General features: G+C 34.8%; 1 protein-coding gene across 27 annotated transcripts in view; it reads left to right on the forward strand.

Annotated features, from left to right (window-relative positions):
* LOC143082836 (uncharacterized) overlaps window positions 1-18,019 on the forward strand; it is an 83,550-nt gene that overhangs the window by 26,228 nt on the left and 39,303 nt on the right. The window contains exon 5 of one of the 27 annotated variants that reach the window (XM_076258799.1): window positions 13,359-13,404. The exons of 12 other annotated variants lie outside the window; for them this stretch is intronic. In XM_076258799.1, coding sequence (XP_076114914.1) covers window positions 13,359-13,404 — 46 coding nt within the window. Of the gene's footprint in view, window positions 1-892; window positions 1,230-1,320; window positions 1,701-1,733; window positions 2,136-3,018; window positions 3,399-4,123; window positions 4,522-4,617; window positions 4,923-5,082; window positions 5,698-6,191; window positions 6,933-7,273; window positions 7,579-8,714; window positions 9,019-9,453; window positions 9,961-11,066; window positions 11,763-12,607; window positions 12,993-13,358; window positions 13,728-18,019 lie in introns of those variants that run through there. 14 more of the 27 variants (XM_076258757.1, XM_076258789.1, XM_076258795.1 and 11 more) reach the window with 14 other exon arrangements.

The raw sequence follows: 18,019 nt of genomic DNA on the forward strand, positions 1-18,019 counted from the left end.
TGAGGTGATTTCAAGTAAAACTGGATGTTTACTTCCGAGGTTGTAGTTTAGTTTTGCTGTTATTAGTAGACAGCAATCTAACGGTGCCAAAAATACCAAAATAATTCGAGATATACAAACTGTTTTCAACTAGCAATTGACAAAGGTCCGTACACGCTATCCTTGGATTTTTAGTTCAAATAATGATATCCTTTCTAGCAGAAAAGTCTGTACTGAACACTAAACCCTGTCACATTCTTTATGTGCATTTCCCAAGTCTGGTGCCTTGAGTTCAGTGGTTGTCGTCGGTTCATGTCTGTTATATTTGTTTTACGTCAATCGTTTGTGTACGTTATACATGAGACCATTAGTTTTCTCGTTTGAATTGTTTCACTTTTTTTCATGTCGGACTATACTATGTGTGGTTTTCTCATTGTTAAAGGCTGTACGGTAGCTTATAATTGATTACACCCATTCCATCTAAACTCTGTAGATACTTATCTCATTAGCGTCACACCTCGACGATTTGTGTTGCTCTTTATGTGCTTAAACTGGTTTTAACGCTCTTCAGAAATCATCTCAAACGTTTATCTGGAGCATACCCGTTGACTGATTTCATGCGCACTTGATACATTTATATTGCATCAGTTTCCATGTTTGTTTTATTGTTTTGAATTTTAATATTTCTGACTGTTTATATAAAAAGGCGACATGAGAGGGAATATTGTACTATTATTTTTGAAACGATTTTATAAGTTAAGTTAACGTATTAGACTATAACTATAATATTTATATTTTAAATGGTTTGTGGATTTTAAATTTTCGTGGTCATTCTACATTTAAAAAACTGGCATTCGTAATCTGTCGTCTTCCTGGCTCCAAGCTTTGGTAAAATGTTCATTTTACCTTTCAGATCTTGGAGGAATTCTTACAAATCATAATGACAGAATGGCTGAAATAGATGCATGGAATATCCTTGGCCACGTACCAGGTGACACAGAAGGAAGGAAATGTCGGCCATGCAGATTGTGTACGATTCATGACGTTCGGTCTAGTTCCGGACAGAAAGTTCGTGTCCGTCACCGATGTCTAGGATGTGACATTCCTCTTTGTCTAAGACACAGAGATTGTTTTTATCAGTTTCATAAAAGGATGTTTAGTCAGCAAAAAAGTGGAAAATAACTTTAAATACTTTATTGGAGTTTTGACAGTTTAATAAGGGATTCAAGGTTGCATTTCGCTTGATAACCTTCAATATTTTACGAGTGATATGAATTCGTCCACTAAGAGGGACCTGCTTGATGGAAGAAATTTGTCATGGTTGATGTTTTTATATTTCAGATTTGGTAACCCAGTTCCACACAGACTTTGATTATAGAACTAGGAAACATGAAACTATACGTCAGTTGTCATTACAGGGACATAGAGTTGTTGATACGGACGAAAAACGATTGAAACCATGTGTTGTATGTGCATCGCGTAACGTCAGGTCACACAGAGGTCACAGCATCCGAATACGTCACCAGTGTGCTAAGTGTGGTGTAGCTTTATGTATTGGTTACCGTGAATGCTTCACTTTACATCACCAGTCTTTACTCAGTTGATTATTTGCGAGTTTTCGTATATATTGTAGTCATAAAACATTGCATGGGACAGAGGATATGTATTGTATTACTTCTAGTCTAGATTCATTTTTCATACTTTTTTTAAGTCATAAGAGACCTGACTGTGAGTCATATTATCTATATTTTCAGACTCTTCCATGTATATGTATGATGACGAGAGTGGACGTTTATACAGGGGTGTAAGAGCTGAAAATATTGGCAGGCTTTCAAGTCTAGGGCACAGGATTGTCGGCACATTTAATGACAGACTAAGACCTTGTGTTTTATGCTCCAGTAGGAACATAAGATCAAAATACGGACTGAAAGTTAGAATTCGGCACCAATGTTCAAAATGTGATGTGGCATTATGCATTGGAAAAAGAAATTGTTTTTCTATATATCACGAATCATTGCTGATATCATAAGTGTATATATATATATGTTTGCTTTTATAGTAATCAACCAGAATTGTTGACGAAGTAATAAACTTCATTCATGGTGTTGTCTTATTTATCAATGTAAATGTGTTTGTTGAATAAATATTATACTCAGTTTTATTGTTTGTTGACTGAATATATGTTTTATTATTGGGAGAAACAGTGTTGATGTATATATAAGCGAGTTCAAATAGAGCTTCAATATTTCAACCTTTAATGATTCGTTTTTTTAAGGATCTCCATGGTAAACGGTATTCTCAAGATACCCTACCGACTAACATGTAAAAGTAAAACAAAAAAGTGATAAAAGAGAAGCAAAAACCTAAAAGATGATGAAAAACAATAAAACAATCCAATAAAAAAATTGGCATAAGAAAACATAATTCGATGGCCGTACTAGCCGACAATAGTGATGCCTTAGCGTGAATAGATGAAAAATATAATTGTCTCATCGGCAATCATATTAACTCTTCTTACTTATATTGGGAAGGATTTTCTAGAAATGATACGACCTTTGTTGTATATATTTTTCATTTTTCATGATAATGTTTAGGTCATTTTGTGTTGATGACAGACCTTTGATAGTGTACATTGACATTGTTTTCATTTATTCCTGTAGTGAATTAGAGCGTGATATTGTACCAACTTCATTCAAATGTGGAATAACATTCGTTGAATTCTAGATGTCTTGTTGGTTATTTGTAATTGTTAATTTGCTGTCTTATTGTGGTTATCTCTCGTTATGCATATCTGTGTATGAAACATAATGCAGTTGTTGTTAAAACGTATTCTGAAAAATGAGAACTAAAATATGACGTAGGATACTATTTTATTTTGAAACTTACTATAGAAGTAGAGTTCTTCAAATGAAGAAGGATAAAGGTTCCCTTCTGTTTGTTTCACCTTTTGGATTCTTTGTTTAAGGATTTTGACTGCACATTATATTTAGATTGATACCAAAATGGTGGAAATGACGACGAAATTGTTTTATCTTTCAGGAGATGCACCTGTAGTTTTTGACGTCACAACCGACTATCAGCAAAGAGTTTGGAAAAAATACCAACAACAGAAATTAGCTTCTATAGGTCATCCCATTGTTGACACTTTCAGTAAAAGGAAGAAAATATGTGTACAATGCCTTAAACATGATATCAGATCACCGAAAGGAGAACGAGTACGCGTGCGTCAGCAATGTGGGACATGCGCAGCACCTCTTTGCATTGGATATAGAGATTGTTTTGTTGAATATCATAGAACCCTTCTTGAACAAACGTCTACTGGTATAAACGATTCAGTCTAACTGAAGCACTGTTTAGTTAATTAACAGTAAATGTTTTAATCATGTCGAAATTCTTTATTGATTTGGAAAAGGTTGTACGTGGATATTGTTTGACAATGAATACGAAAACAATTTTCGTTATTTATATATGTTCCATCTATAGATGCCTATTTTGTGAAGTGTTGATAATTTGTTTGAGACAGTTCTCATTATCAGAGATTAACATTTTTTCTTGTTATTCATCTCTCTATCTTGTAATCGATTGCTGGATTTTTCTTGTTTTTTCATAGTTTGTATGTAGAGGAAAGACGTCTGACACGTCTAACATCAGAACTATTGTACATTTGTGTATTTCAATGGTTGAATAAGGTAACAAATCGAAATCAGCTCATTATTGAGTTAGTTGCTGTCATGTCATAATTATTTACTGCAATCATTTTTCGTTTTGTTTGCCTATTTGTTTATTTGTGAAGCGCTTTGTATTTATGTAAAATAAAAATTATAAATGTTACTGTATCTTATAGCTGTACTGAAGGGGAAACAAAGCTAAACGTGAAGAACAACAGACTCGTGTTAATTTACATTGAAGTTTTCCACTTTGTTCTTGTGTTTTGATATTTCCTTCATCAATGGTAATTGCTTTTCATTGATATCAAATTGTGAATTTCGTGAGTGCTTTTTAAATGTGTTTGCATAGCTTTCTCGAATTGTCACTTCTCTTTTCTCGTGGATTCTTTTCCGGGTATTAATCCCAATCTTCATTCTAGATATAAGCTATGCTTGTTCCTTGCATGCAGTAAGAATTGTTTTCTTTTTCCTTTCAGATTTTCTCCCTGGTGAATTTATATCAGAAACTAACAAGTCATTGCAAGACACAGGCCATCAAAATTTCCGCCGACCCTTTCCAATTCATTCCGATGGTTCCTCTCGTCAAGTCTCTGGTGACATTAGAGCAAAACGACATATGTACATGAGAAACTTACAAATGTTGGGGCATTGTGCAGTTGATAATGTTGATAAGAAATTAAGATCATGTGCTGTTTGTTCAGTTAGCAAAAATATTTCAAAAGGAGGTCACAAAATACGCAGTCGATACAAGTGTTCGACTTGCGATGTACCATTGTGCACAAAACACCGAGATTGTTTCATTGCATACCATCACTGGCTCGATACTTGACTGTTCTATCCGTCTGATGTAAAGACTTCGGAATGTTTTGTCTCGCTCTAATAGTTGCTAATTTGCTTGGATGTATGCATGGTACTGTTCTTGTAGAGGTCCGGAATAATAAAATTACAGATTGTTTCTTTCTCCTTTCAGATATGCCAAAGCTTCAACAAATGGCGGCACATGTTTATCCGTCTTTTTCTCATTCTCATCAGTTCGAATGGCATCGTGCAAAATTACGACAGTTAGAGACCCAAGGTCATGTTGTTGTGAATACTTTTGATGGCAAACTCAGACCCTGTAAATACTGTTCAGAACGGAAAATAAAAACAAGACTTGGTCATATGGCTAGAACAAGAAACAAGTGCCACCTCTGTGATGTTCCTCTGTGTACTAAAAATAGAGATTGTTTTAATTTGTATCACGAATGGTTGCTTAAATGAAATCTTTATTTCACACGTCTACATGTTTTTGTTGTGTATGTGCGTATTGCATTTTGAAAGTGAGTGTGGTGATATGTACAAGACATTTTTGATATTAGTGTGCTTTTTCGTGATAACACGCCCCTCTCTTGTCTAGAGCATATAATGGTTTAACCAGTCACTTCTCTCCTTGCAGGAACATTTGCCTGGGATAACAAGTCAGACAGTGTTTCAGATATCAGCCAATCAATCGGCATGTCAGAAATGAACCAGATTTTACAAGAACACGAGGCCATGGATGGACACAAACTTGTGCCAATGGAAACAAATCGCCGTAAAAGGTGCAGATACTGTCAAAAACGTAAACTTAGAACAGCGGCAGGAGGAATAGCTGAGACTGCTTATCAGTGTCAAGCCTGTCTTGTTCCGCTTTGTCCTGGTATTAGAACCGGAAGGAATTGTTTCAGTAAATACCATCTGGAGTTTGTTATTCCTGCTTTCGACTTCTTTATGGCAGGACACAAGGACTGCGAAAACAGTCAAAATCTACCACGACTTTGACTACCCATCTGATTTGTAGACCTCGTTTTTGATTTTGTTTAACTGTCTTGAGTGTATTAGAAAAATATACTAAAGCTTCATGCTTCAGCCGATGTAGATTCTTTTAGAGAGAGTATAGTGAACAGCTTAGCTTTGCAATCCGTCATTGAAAACCATTGTATGTGTTGAGAATTGAGTGTTAGTTCAATTTTTAGCGTACTTTTATTTGTAAATAGTAGCATTTGTTTTAATAAATCCGTAGATTATTTTACGTAGTTTTATATTTCAAAGTTCAGGTTTGAACCGTATTTGTGCTCTTTCGTAGTTGTCTGCATGGAGGAAAGGTTTCCTAAACATGTTTTTAAGCGACGCATGCGTATGATACACGAGTAGGGATAACATGTTTTGATTTTCTTCATGTATGGAGGCTGTGAATGGAATTTTATTCACAACAGTGAACGCTGCTAATATATGTCTTAAATTAAAATGAAAATGGAATTTGAAAAAAAAGGTTAACCAATTTGTTTTGCCGCTTTCTGGTTGCAGTTGAATTTTATTCACAACAGTCAACGTTGCTCATATTTGTCTTAAATTAAAATGAAAATTGAGTTTGAAAAAGGTCGACTATTTTGTTTTGCTGCTAACTGGATGCAGTTAAAATTTATTCACAACAGTGAACGTTGCTTATATTTGTCTTAAATTGAAAACTGAAAATGGAATTTGTAAAAAGGTTAACCAATTTGTTTTGCCCCTTTCTGTTTGCAGGTGTTGCTCGTACGATGACGAACAAAGGTCAGCCAAATTATAGGTTCTGGAACAGTGGCATTCCTGGGCATAACATTGTTCCTACGGATGGCAAGAAGCAAAAACTATGTAGATACTGTCGGGCTAACGAAATGAAATCACCCTCTGGATGGAAAATACTTACTCGATCTAAATGTGAAACTTGTAATGTCCCATTATGTCATGATGGCAAGACAGAAAGGAGTTGTTTTAGGTTGTTTCACGAAGAGTATATTCTCAAACAATATACAACATCCGATGAGAATATTTCAAAATGATAGGAAATTGTCTGTCCTTGTATATATATATGTTGGCAATGTATATAAAAACAAAAAAAATATATTCAGTACTTTAAAATGTTAAAAAGTTGACAAAATTTGACAACGAGCAATCATATTTTGATATTTTATTCGAATGTACAATCTGGAGACTGAGTGAGAGGTACAATATAATTGAGAATGGAAACGAGGATGTCCACTAGGAGAAATTTGTTAAAACTCTGTGTACATTTCAAAGATAATTTCTTTATAATTATTTCATGTACATTTCAATGACCGATATTTTGGTTGTTCTTTCAGTTAACTTTCTGTTTATTTCGTAATAAAGGCGTATATCGTATAATGAGAGGCGTTTGTTGGGTTGTCACATTATCTTTGTATGTAGCTAAAGAGACTTTTATCCTCTTCTTCGTCAGTCTTGTAATGAAAATCAATTTAGACAATATTATAGATGTTGTTATATCTAAGTTTTGTACTGTGGCTTTGTTTGTGGTATGCGAGGGTTTTAGAAAAAAGGATGGGAGACACTACTGTTATTAAAGACAAACTACTAAAATACTTAACAATGAAAACAGGGATTCTCAATTTCTGTGTGGAAAGACACAGTCATGTGTAGAATTATTTCATAGAACTACGCTTCTCTTGGAATACCGTTTTGCAGTTTGAAGTCTCTTAAATGATAAATTACCACTTTATCGGTATCTTTTTCTTGTTTGTATTTGTGAAATATTCCGATAAAAGGAGAAATAGTTCTCATTCAATGTTGGTTATTTATTTTCATTTCAGGAAGAGCAAACATTCAACAAACAAATTCTTCTGTGTCGACACAACATATTTATATCAGAGGTGTTGGAGGCCATGACTTAGTCCCTAACGACCAGTATAAACAAAAAATCTGCTATTACTGCAGGTTGATGGGCCAAAAAACGCATTCTGGGTATACAGTTTTGACTGGTACTAAATGCTCCATTTGCAACGTGTCATTGTGTCGCGGAATTACACGTCCATATAGGGAATGCTTTAAACTTTTTCATGATAAAATTGTATTCAAGGACGATATATCTAAAGACAAGTAACTTTGCGTATATACATTGATGTTATAAGAAGCTGTACAACTGACTTTTTCCTATCATATGAATCATCTTTAGTAATGAGCATGCGAACTATTTGATTGTGAAACTTTCCTAAAAAATGAACATATGTAGCCATTGAGTTTAACAGACATTGAAATCGCACATTGAATCAGTCTGAATCTTAGTGGTTCATAGATGTAAAGTGTAGACGCTTGAAGCAGTTTTGAAACCTAAAGAAATCATTTGTCGTTACTAAACTTGTTTTGACATGTGAATACTAGTATTTCGACTACTATTATTTGATAATAGATCAATTCAAAAACAAACTAAAAAATATTCATAATTATCATTTCTTAATCGAGGATACTGAGGAAAACTTTTGAGTAAGATCACAGGCGCTTGGGGGCATAGACCCGTTTTTTCTTTTTCTTTTTTGTTTGTTTAATTTTTTAAGTAAATATTTCTTATTATTAAAACCCATTTTTTCAAAGTGAATGTGCCCTTGCTCCTATCCATACGATACTAAAAAATATTGTGTATATATTCGTGAAAAACTAAATATAAGATAATATCTTAATTATCAGTAATTATTAAACGTCCAGTTGCAAATATTTTATGCATGTTCAGTATGAGAACAACTTAGATAATAGCTTAATTAGCAGTAATTGTTAAACGTCCAGTGGCAAATATTTCATGCATTTTCATTATGAGAATAGCTGTTTTCCATGTTTAATCGGTCACCAGAAATGTTTCAGTTTCTTAAGTATGTTACCCAGTTACTACGATTGATAAGTGTTATTTTAAGATTAACTGGGATCAACTTACATTGACTCCATTTTCATAGTTTGAATACTCGCAGTAAATTTTTGGTTTGCATATGACAAGACTATCATCATGGGATTCAGTCATAATAAATTAAACAGGCGTCACTGATGTATTTTTTGGTTCTTGGAACTTTGGTATGTTAAAGTTGGTGTTTCATATTGTTATTTCCTTTAAAGTTTCCGAACATGCGTTGATATTTAAAGTATATTATTTGCTAATCGATATTGATGAATGTTTTTCTTTTTTTTTCTTTGTAGCTATATATATACATACATACATAGTATATACACGTAGAATAATATTTGCAAACACGATTCTTTACCTTTCAGGCCAAACGACAGTCCCCAAAAGTGCCATGAAAGGAGGATCCTTTTTGTCGCCAAGTGGGACACGCGGAACTGACGCTGAAAAGCATACTCTGGTTTTGAATGATAATTTCAAGCAGAAAATGTGTCAATATTGTAAAATGGAGGGGACTAGAACTGTATCTGGCTGGGTCGTTCTGACTCAAATGAAGTGTTCAGTGTGTAACGTTCCCTTATGTCGCGGGAAAACACGGCCTTATAGACAATGCTTCCAGCTATTTCACGAAAAACATATTTTTAATAAAAAGTGACAAAAATGTAATAACGGCTTACGTCTTAAGAGGGTAACGGTTTAGTTGTACTGATTTCGATATAAATGTAGCATTTTTGTAATTAAAAAGCATATATACGACAGTGAAATTTTTTATTGACATGATTGAACATAAGTTTACTCTGTGTGAATATTTTTATGGATTGAACTATGAATACTATCTTAGATTTGCTTTGTTTTGGGGATCAATTATCTGTAGAAAGTTTGGAAGTAGATGAATTGGCCAATTTTGACCTTAATTGTGATCTAAACGGGTGATGGTTTTGTATCTTGAGTTACAGAAATTATAAAAGTGCTATACATAGGTGATGGCAAATATGTATAAGTATATTATGCTTTTGCACAGTGGGAATTGTTTTGTAACTTAAAATCAGTGTGTCTTCATTAACCCTATGAACAATTTTGTTTATTTTTCCATCATTTTCCTTTCAGTGAAATCACCATGCGTCAACAGGGAACGTTATCCTCTTCCGGGTCATAAGCCAAGGTCACCATTATCTCCTCAAGGCCACCATTTAGTCACTACGGATGGGTATAAACAAAAACCATGCCGCTACTGTTCAGCGATAGGGAGAAGAACCTCCACCGGAAACACGATCTGGACACGTGTAAGGTGTTCAGTGTGTAACGTGCCTTTATGTCAAGAAACCACACGTACACAGCGACAGTGTTTCAAATTGTTCCATGAACAGTTTGTGTTTCCAGACAAATATTAAAGTTGTCTCTTGTGGAAATAGGATAGGAGCATGATGAAATTAATTATTTGTGCCTTGTTAATTCATTTTATACAACGACGGATTGCCATATCTGTAGACATACCGGTTTTAGATAACCAGCTAAAATATATATCTTGATTGACACGTGGGATGATTTGTTATGATTTGTACAATAGTTTGATTTTATTTTTTGTATAATTAAATACACAAAAGAATTACTCTACGAGTGCTTCATTTTCATTTTCCTTCAAAAGTACGATTTAATATTTAAGGTCCGTTCTAGAATTAATGTATTCAATAAACCTTTAATATTTGGTCTTACAAATTTAGAATTTAGATGTCACAATAGTAGCATTGGCTAAAAAAAATTGAAAAAAGTTTAATTATTGAGAACGAATGCGTTTTTTTTAATGCCCAATAAGTTTGTTTGTCCGTCCGTCTGTCTTCTTCAGGTTAAAGTTGAATCAACTTAAAACTTAGTACACATGTTCCCTATGATATGATCTTTCTAATTATAATGCTGAATTAGAGATTTTACCCCATTTTCACGGTCTACTGAACATAGAAAATGATAGTGCGGATATGGCACCTGTGTACTATGGACACACAAAATTATTTGTTTTATTATAAAGCGATATAGATTCTGTTGATTGCACTTGGAGTTTAAAATTTACATTTGGTAAAACCTTTGGGGCGTTTTTCATACAGTTTGGGTATTGTGCCAATTAGTCTTGATAATAGTCTCTTAAAAGCGAGATCGAGTGCCGAAGGTCGTTGGTTTGACTTCTGGTCGTGTCAAATGAAAGAATTGAAAATAGTAATCAATTGAAAATAGTTATTTTCTGCACCTCATCTATGCACTTGGCATTCAGGAGTGAGCGTAAGACACTTAAGCTGGAAGTCAGTAAAATGTGTCTAGGTAGGGTGTAATGTTTTTCTGTGGACGAGATCAACAACCTAATATATTGACTTGGCGAGGCGATAGTACGAAACAGGGTCCATATTCATATCATATTAACATTTTCTCATCCGAATATACACGTACTATTTGCTACTGGACGTTAAATACGATTTCATAATAGTATGTCAATAAAAGTATGGAAATATGTAATCTTATATGTAATGGAGGTTTTAAATGAAATGGCGAAGCTCCATCTAAATTAAAGTTTGAGGTTAAAATGTAGTATTTTAGTGATGGTATGTATCATGTCTTGAGTCTTTTGAGATAGTATTTGGTTACTTGGCTTTTGCACTGCTGCCTTTGACTAATGTAGAAATAGAATTGAATTTTAGGACTCCGTCTTTTATCCTTTTATCTTTACCTTTCAGATACGGTACTTTGTCATAGGATGATTCCGAACGAAGGTCGCAGGCAACTAAAGTGCAAGCAGTGCAAGAAAAATCAGATACGTACAAAATCGGGATGTCGGGTCAATTCGAGGTTTCGATGTGATATATGTAACGTAGCTTTGTGTCGTGAAAGAGACTGTTTTAAACAATATCACGAGGAACTGTTCAGACAGTAACACTTCCCCTGATTTTAACGATATTACGGGGCACTTGAAACAACATCACGAAGAATAGTTCAGAAAGAAACCTTTCTCAAATCAAGTTCCCCCCCTGGATGTGCATAGCACTCTGCAGAAATTCTGTCTTAGCATTTAGGTTTTATTTATTTAGTCTTGATTGTCTGTGTTTAGAACTGGATTTTTATGTTCAAATATATAACAAGTTTTTCAGATGCGTTGCAAAAGCTAACTCGAATGAAAATCGTGACACATTTTACCGTTGTGTTTCAAAGCTTACTCGACGAATGTTTCGACTTTACTTGGCAGTGGTGTTTACAGAGCACTGTTTCAACAATATACAAATCTGTACAAAATCTTTTTACTGTTTATGTGACACCACTAGAAAGACATTCTTAGTGTGTTAAAGTTGGATATTTAATTTCTGATTATTTCAAAACACAATGTATGAAATATTATAGCTTTGGTAATTGTGTTGGTAGTAAAATAATAATCGTCATGTGTGTCTTTTTTTCTACCAGGGCAAGCCGAATATAGTTGAAAAGTTTTATTAGCCCCAAAGTTAAATTTCTTGCTAAGATGACTGATGGGACTAGTCGATTACAAACTTTGGATTTTGTGGTTTGCGTATGACATTTACGGTGACAGTTTGATTTTGAATCTTTTGAATCGTTTTATAAATAGCATATATGGTAGCTACAAAACCCAAGTTTAATGTATGCTGATTCCAGTATATGATATACTTTATTTTTCACAGGTGATTACATTTATCAATTATTTTGCAAAAGGATACGTATAGATGATCTTTCCTTAAAAAATAAGTTAAGAAGTTAGTTACATTTTGATCAGTGATTCTTTGACTTTGTTGATAATATGTTGAATATTGTTCTTTGTTCGTCTTCATTTTTCCGCACGGAATTCCGTATCTTAAGGGGGACACCAGTTGTCGAGTGGCCCATGTAGTTCATCTAGTGTGTTACCTTGCACCTGACAGGTCTTAATTGACTTGGACTGTCAGTTTTACTGTCGAAGATCGGTGGTTCTCCCTAGACACTCTTGCTTCTCCCATAAATAAACACTGACCGCCAAGAAATGGCCAAAAGTGCTGAAAGTGGCATTTAACACCAAATACCAATCAATCCTTTAATCAGATTGTTTGTAATGCAAAGTTGGGACTAGAAACCGGTCATATGATGACTCATATTTTTATCAGACCTGCTTATAATGAATTGAAATCTGAACATTTGGTATCAGAATGAATTCTAAAGTTGAGCACAAATTATCCAAACAGTTCTGGCATGCCTTAATATGATGATGAGTAACTCGATTTTATTTCCCTTTCAGGATTCGACCTCTCTAGCTTTGCATATTGGAACGTCAATAGGTCAATGGATTCTGGCATTCCGGGTCATAGAATTGTTCCGAATGAGGGACACAAACAGCGTAAATGCAAGCAATGTCAAAAATATCGCAGAAAGACTAAGTCAGGATGGCAGGTCGCATCTAGATTTCGTTGCGAGAGTTGTGATGTGTCTTTGTGTAGGGACGATACTTCAGAAAGGGATTGTTTTAAGCAATACCATGAGGAATTGCTGGGTTATACCGGTTCTTGAACGTTGCGGGACTTTAAACTTTAAAACATTGACATTGCCTTTCTGAAAATTAATTGTGATGAATCCATTGATCACAGTTAACACCCTTTAAAGAATTAAAAATAATTGTATGTCAGTGTGAATTGTTTCTTATTTTTTGGTATGACAATACAGTTTGGTGATTTAAATATGATGGCGGTCCATTCGACTCGAAGTTTATAACAATATTCGAATGAAGCTTTAAAAAAAACAATCCACGAGTGTCCTATTTTTTCTTGGACATAATGATTATTCTGCTGTAAAGTGTTCAACATAATGATTATTCTGCTGTAAAGTGTTCGTGTGTTCTAATCAAATATACACGTTGTGTACTCTGTTTTGTTCTCACAGTTACTAATACTTTTCTCCTTTTATGTGAGGTGCATGCTGTTGATGTGTGATTTATTCAAATAGTTTTGGCTAGTTTCTGTCTTTAATTCTTTGTCTCTCTTTTTCCCTTTCAGGAACTCACATTAAGATATCTCCTCGGACTGAAGACCTCGGTCAGATGCAAGTATCATACTATACCGACTACTACAAAGATATGTATCGAGGAATGGTCCTCACAAATAAATCATTTGAAGTTCCTGGACACCCGTGCGTGTCAAACGAAGGACATAAACAAAAGAAATGCATGTATTGTCGTTTCTATAACAACAAGACTAGGTCAGGGTTGCCTATTTTTACCCGCCACAAGTGCGGAACCTGTGAGGTTCCGTTATGTAAACTTGAAACGTCTGAAAGGATGTGCTTCAAAGCCTATCATGACACACTTATTAAAACTCAAGGAGGAAAGTTAGACGACGAAGGCAATGAATGATATTTCATTCGCAAAGTTTTTAACAGCGGTTTACTACTGTTGCTTTTATTTACTGTGGACAAATCTAGTCAAATTCTAGTTATTCATCTTTTTAGCTAGTTACACGTTTGGTTGTGGGTTTGCATGCTTGTGTAAATAAAAAAACGGACATTTTAGTCTAGTATCGGTTGGATGAGATTTGATGGTATTTAGCTGTTGTTATACTTGCTTGAGATTCATCGTGGAGATGCAGATAATCAAAAGATAGACCATTTTAAATGCAAAATAATATTTTCCGTTTTAAGTTTTTTTTTACGTGAAATTGTGAACAAAATTTACTTTTTTTTTATAAACATATTATATAACCATGTAAAAATGCATGTGAAAATAAATCATAGAGAAATTAAGACTTTGTCTTATAACCAAAATATCTATTGAAGTGATTCTGACCAGGCTTATGGTCCATTGAAAAAATGCCATACCCGAACTTATGAAATTGTGGTTGTGTTGCATTCACATTGTCCGTCCGTCCGTCCGTCAAACAATTTTTCCACACACATTCACTGAGGTACTACTGAATAACCTATTAGGTGACTTAATACTTGGCCAACAGCTTGTTAGTGATGAGTTTTAATGTGTTACTACCTTTCTTTAATGTCAAATACCTTTAACCTAGTTGCCAACATTTTAAATTTTCAATATGTTAATAAACTGAAGAATTTTCATCGCACTTGTCTCGGGTATTATTGACTTCATATTTTGTCAATCACTTGAAAGCAGTGATGAGTGCTTGATGTGACATGGTTTCAAAATCTGTCATTGTATATGATTTTACTAGACTGTTAAAGTCATCACTATAACTAGTTATGGAGATGGCAAACACTAAGCATGTGCTTAGGTCAGTTGCGATTTGACTATTTAAAAGATTGACGAGAATTTTGTGAGTATTTGGTTTATTATCAGTAGCATGATGGTGTTTCGTATGTTGATATTAATCTGTATTAATCATATTACTTTGGGTTTGCTTTATCATTTCGCTCTTTAGTAGGCTATATGTATGTATGTGTCTGTCCTAAGTCAGGAGCCTGTAATCATTTCGCTCTTTAGTAGGCTATATGTATGTATGTGTCTGTCCTAAGTCAGGAGCCTGTAATCATTTCGCTCTTTAGTAGGCTATATGTATGTATGTGTCTGTCCTAAGTCAGGAGCCTGTAATCATTTCGCTCTTTAGTAGGCTATATGTATGTATGTGTCTGTCCTAAGTCAGGAGCCTGTAATCATTTCGCTCTTTAGTAGGCTATATGTATGTATGTGTCTGTCCTAAGTCAGGAGTCTGTAATCATTTCGCTCTTTAGTAGACTATATGTATGTATGTATGTGTCTGTCCTAAGTCAGTAGCCTGTAATTCTTTCGCTCTTTAGTAGGCTATATGTATGTATGTGTCTGTCCTAAGTCAGGAGTTTGTAATTCTTTCGCTCTTTAGTAGGCTATATGTATGTATGTGTCTGTCCTAAGTCAGGAGTCTGTAATTCTTTCGCTCTTTAGTAGGCTATATGTATGTATGTGTCTGTCCTAAGTCAGTAGCCTGTAATTAGGGTCCCGCCAAAGGCGTTCCCCTATAGTGATCAGTCTGTCCGTCCGTCCGTCCGTCCGTCCGTCTGTCCGTCCGTCCGTAACACTTTGTGTCCGCTCCATATCTAGAGAACCATTATGATTTCATACTTTATACTTTACATGTTTATTAACCACCACCAGTGGGCGTGTCATGATGTATGTACAACTTTCTAGGTCAAAGGTCAAGGTAAAAAAACTTTGGTTTCAGTTGACAATCCTGTGTCCTGTGGTGAAGATCGTGTCCGCTCTATATCTTGAGAACCGTTATGATTTCAAAGTTTATACTTGACATGTATATGAACCAACACCAGAGGGTGTGTCATAATTGATGAACGACTGCCTAGGGCATAGTTCAAGGTCAAAAACTTTGGTTTCAGTTGACAACCCCATGTCCTATGGTAAAGATTGTGTCCGCTCTATATCTTGAGAACCGTTATCATTTCAAAGTTTATACTTGACATGTATATAAACCAACACCAATGGGTGTGTCATAATTTATGTGCAACTTCCTAGGTCAAAGGTCAAGGTCAAAAACTTTGGTTTCAGTTGACAACCGCATGTCCTATGGTAAAGATCGTGTCCGCTCTATATCTTGAGAACCTTTATCATTTCAAAGTTTATACTTGACATGTTTATAAACCAACACAAAAGGGTGTGTCATAATTTATTTACAACTTCATAGGTCAAAGGTCAAGGTCAAAAACTTTGATTTCAGTTGACAAAGCCATGTCCTATGGTAAAGATACAATTTTTTAATGCACATTATTCACAGCGGGGCCCACAGAGATGGCTCCCATCTCAATGATATCTAGTTCTTTCGCTCTTTAGTAGGCTATATGTATATATGTGTCTGTCCTAAGTCAGGAGCCTGTAATTCTTTCGCTCTTTAGTAGGCTATATGTATGTATGTGTCTGTCCTAAGTCAGGAGTCTGTAATTCTTTCGCTCTTTAATATGTATGTATGTGTCTGTCCCAAGTCAGGAGCCTGTAATTCTTTCGCTCTTAAGTAGGCTATATGTATGTATGTGTCTGTCCTAAGTCAGGAGTCTGTAATTCTTTCGCTCTTTAGTAGGCTATATGTATGTATGTGCCTGTCCTTAGGAGTCTGTAATTCTTTCGCTCTTTAGTAGGCTATATGTATGTATGTGTCTGTCCTAAGTCAGGAATCTGTAATTCTTTCGCTCTTTAGTAGGCTATATGTATGTATGTGCCTGTCCCAAGTCAGGAGTCTGTAATTCTTTCGCTCTTTAGTAGGCTATATGTATGTATGTGTCTGTCCTAAGTCAGGAGCCTGTAATCATTTCGCTCTTTAGTAGGCTATATGTATGTATGTGTCTGTCCTAAGTCAGGAGCCTGTAATTCTTTCGCTCTTTAGTAGGCTATATGTATGTATGTGTCTGTCCTAAGTCAGGAGCCTGTAATTCTTTCGCTCTTTAGTAGGCTATATGTATGTATGTGTCTGTCCTAAGTCAGGAGCATATAATTTTTTCGCTCTTTAGTAGGCTATATGTATGTATGTGTCTGTCCTAAGTCAGGAGCCTGTAATTCTTTCGCTCTTTAGTAGGCTATATGTATGTATGTGTCTGTCCTAAGTCAGGAGCCTATAATTCTTTCGCTCTTTAGTAGGCTATATGTATGTATGTGCCTGTCCTAAGTCAGGAGCCTGTAATTCTTTCGCTCTTTAGTAGGCTATATGTATGTATGTGTCTGTCCTAAGTCAGGAGCCTGTAATTCTTTCGCTCTTTAGTAGACTATATGTATGTATGTGTCTGTCCTAAGTCAGAAGCCTGTAATTCAGAGGTTGTCATTTGTTTATGTGTTACATATTTGTTTTTCGTTCATTTTTTCTTTTTATATAAATAAGGCCGTTAATTTTCGTTTGAATTGTTTTACATTGTCATTTCAGGGCCTTTTATAGCTGACTATGCGGTATGGGCTTTGCTCATTGTTAAAGGCCATACGGTGACCAAGTTTTAATATGTGTCATTTTGGCCTCTTGTGGACAGTTGTCTCATTGGCAATCATACCACATCTTCTTTTTTTATATATGTTTCAACAGGTTTTTTCACTAAGCGTGTCACATGATCGAGAGAAAAAAAGTGAAATACAGAAGGTGAATTTTGTGATTTGAATTTTTATCGTCTAGTTCTAATATTCAGTATACAACTTAATACTACCAGCCAATAATAAAACCAGAATTTTTCTTGAAATCACTGAAATTATGAACTGAACAGACTATATGTCATGTGATGGAAATAAAACAGATTTGATTTGATATTATATGAAAATCTAAAAGTACTTTCGTCTGTGCACTGTGTCAAGTTTAATTGACACCTATTGGCGACAGTTTAGCTACTTTGACCTCCATTTACTCACGATTGAATCAGACTTTTCAGTCAAGGCCCATATTTTATGGAATTTAACATCTATGTTGCTAACTTGCATATTTGAGAATGTGGATTGGGTTTACAGAATAGAAACTAATAATAGTCAAAATGTGCAGAATACAAAGGCAACAATTATAAAGAATAATGAAAAATGGGCAACAAAAAAAAATACTGAATAGAGAATATTGGGGTGCCTTAATATAAAGAACATAGAATAAAATGTAGCAGGCAAAATTTGAAGAGAAAAATGGTTTAAAAAAAAAAGAAAATATAGAAATGAAGGACCATCCAGATCCTCATATTTAGTCTTCCTGTTAATAAGTTC

The sequence above is a fragment of the Mytilus galloprovincialis genome, chromosome 7 (assembly GCF_965363235.1).
Source record: "Mytilus galloprovincialis chromosome 7, xbMytGall1.hap1.1, whole genome shotgun sequence".
NCBI classification, from domain to species: domain Eukaryota; kingdom Metazoa; phylum Mollusca; class Bivalvia; order Mytilida; family Mytilidae; genus Mytilus; species Mytilus galloprovincialis.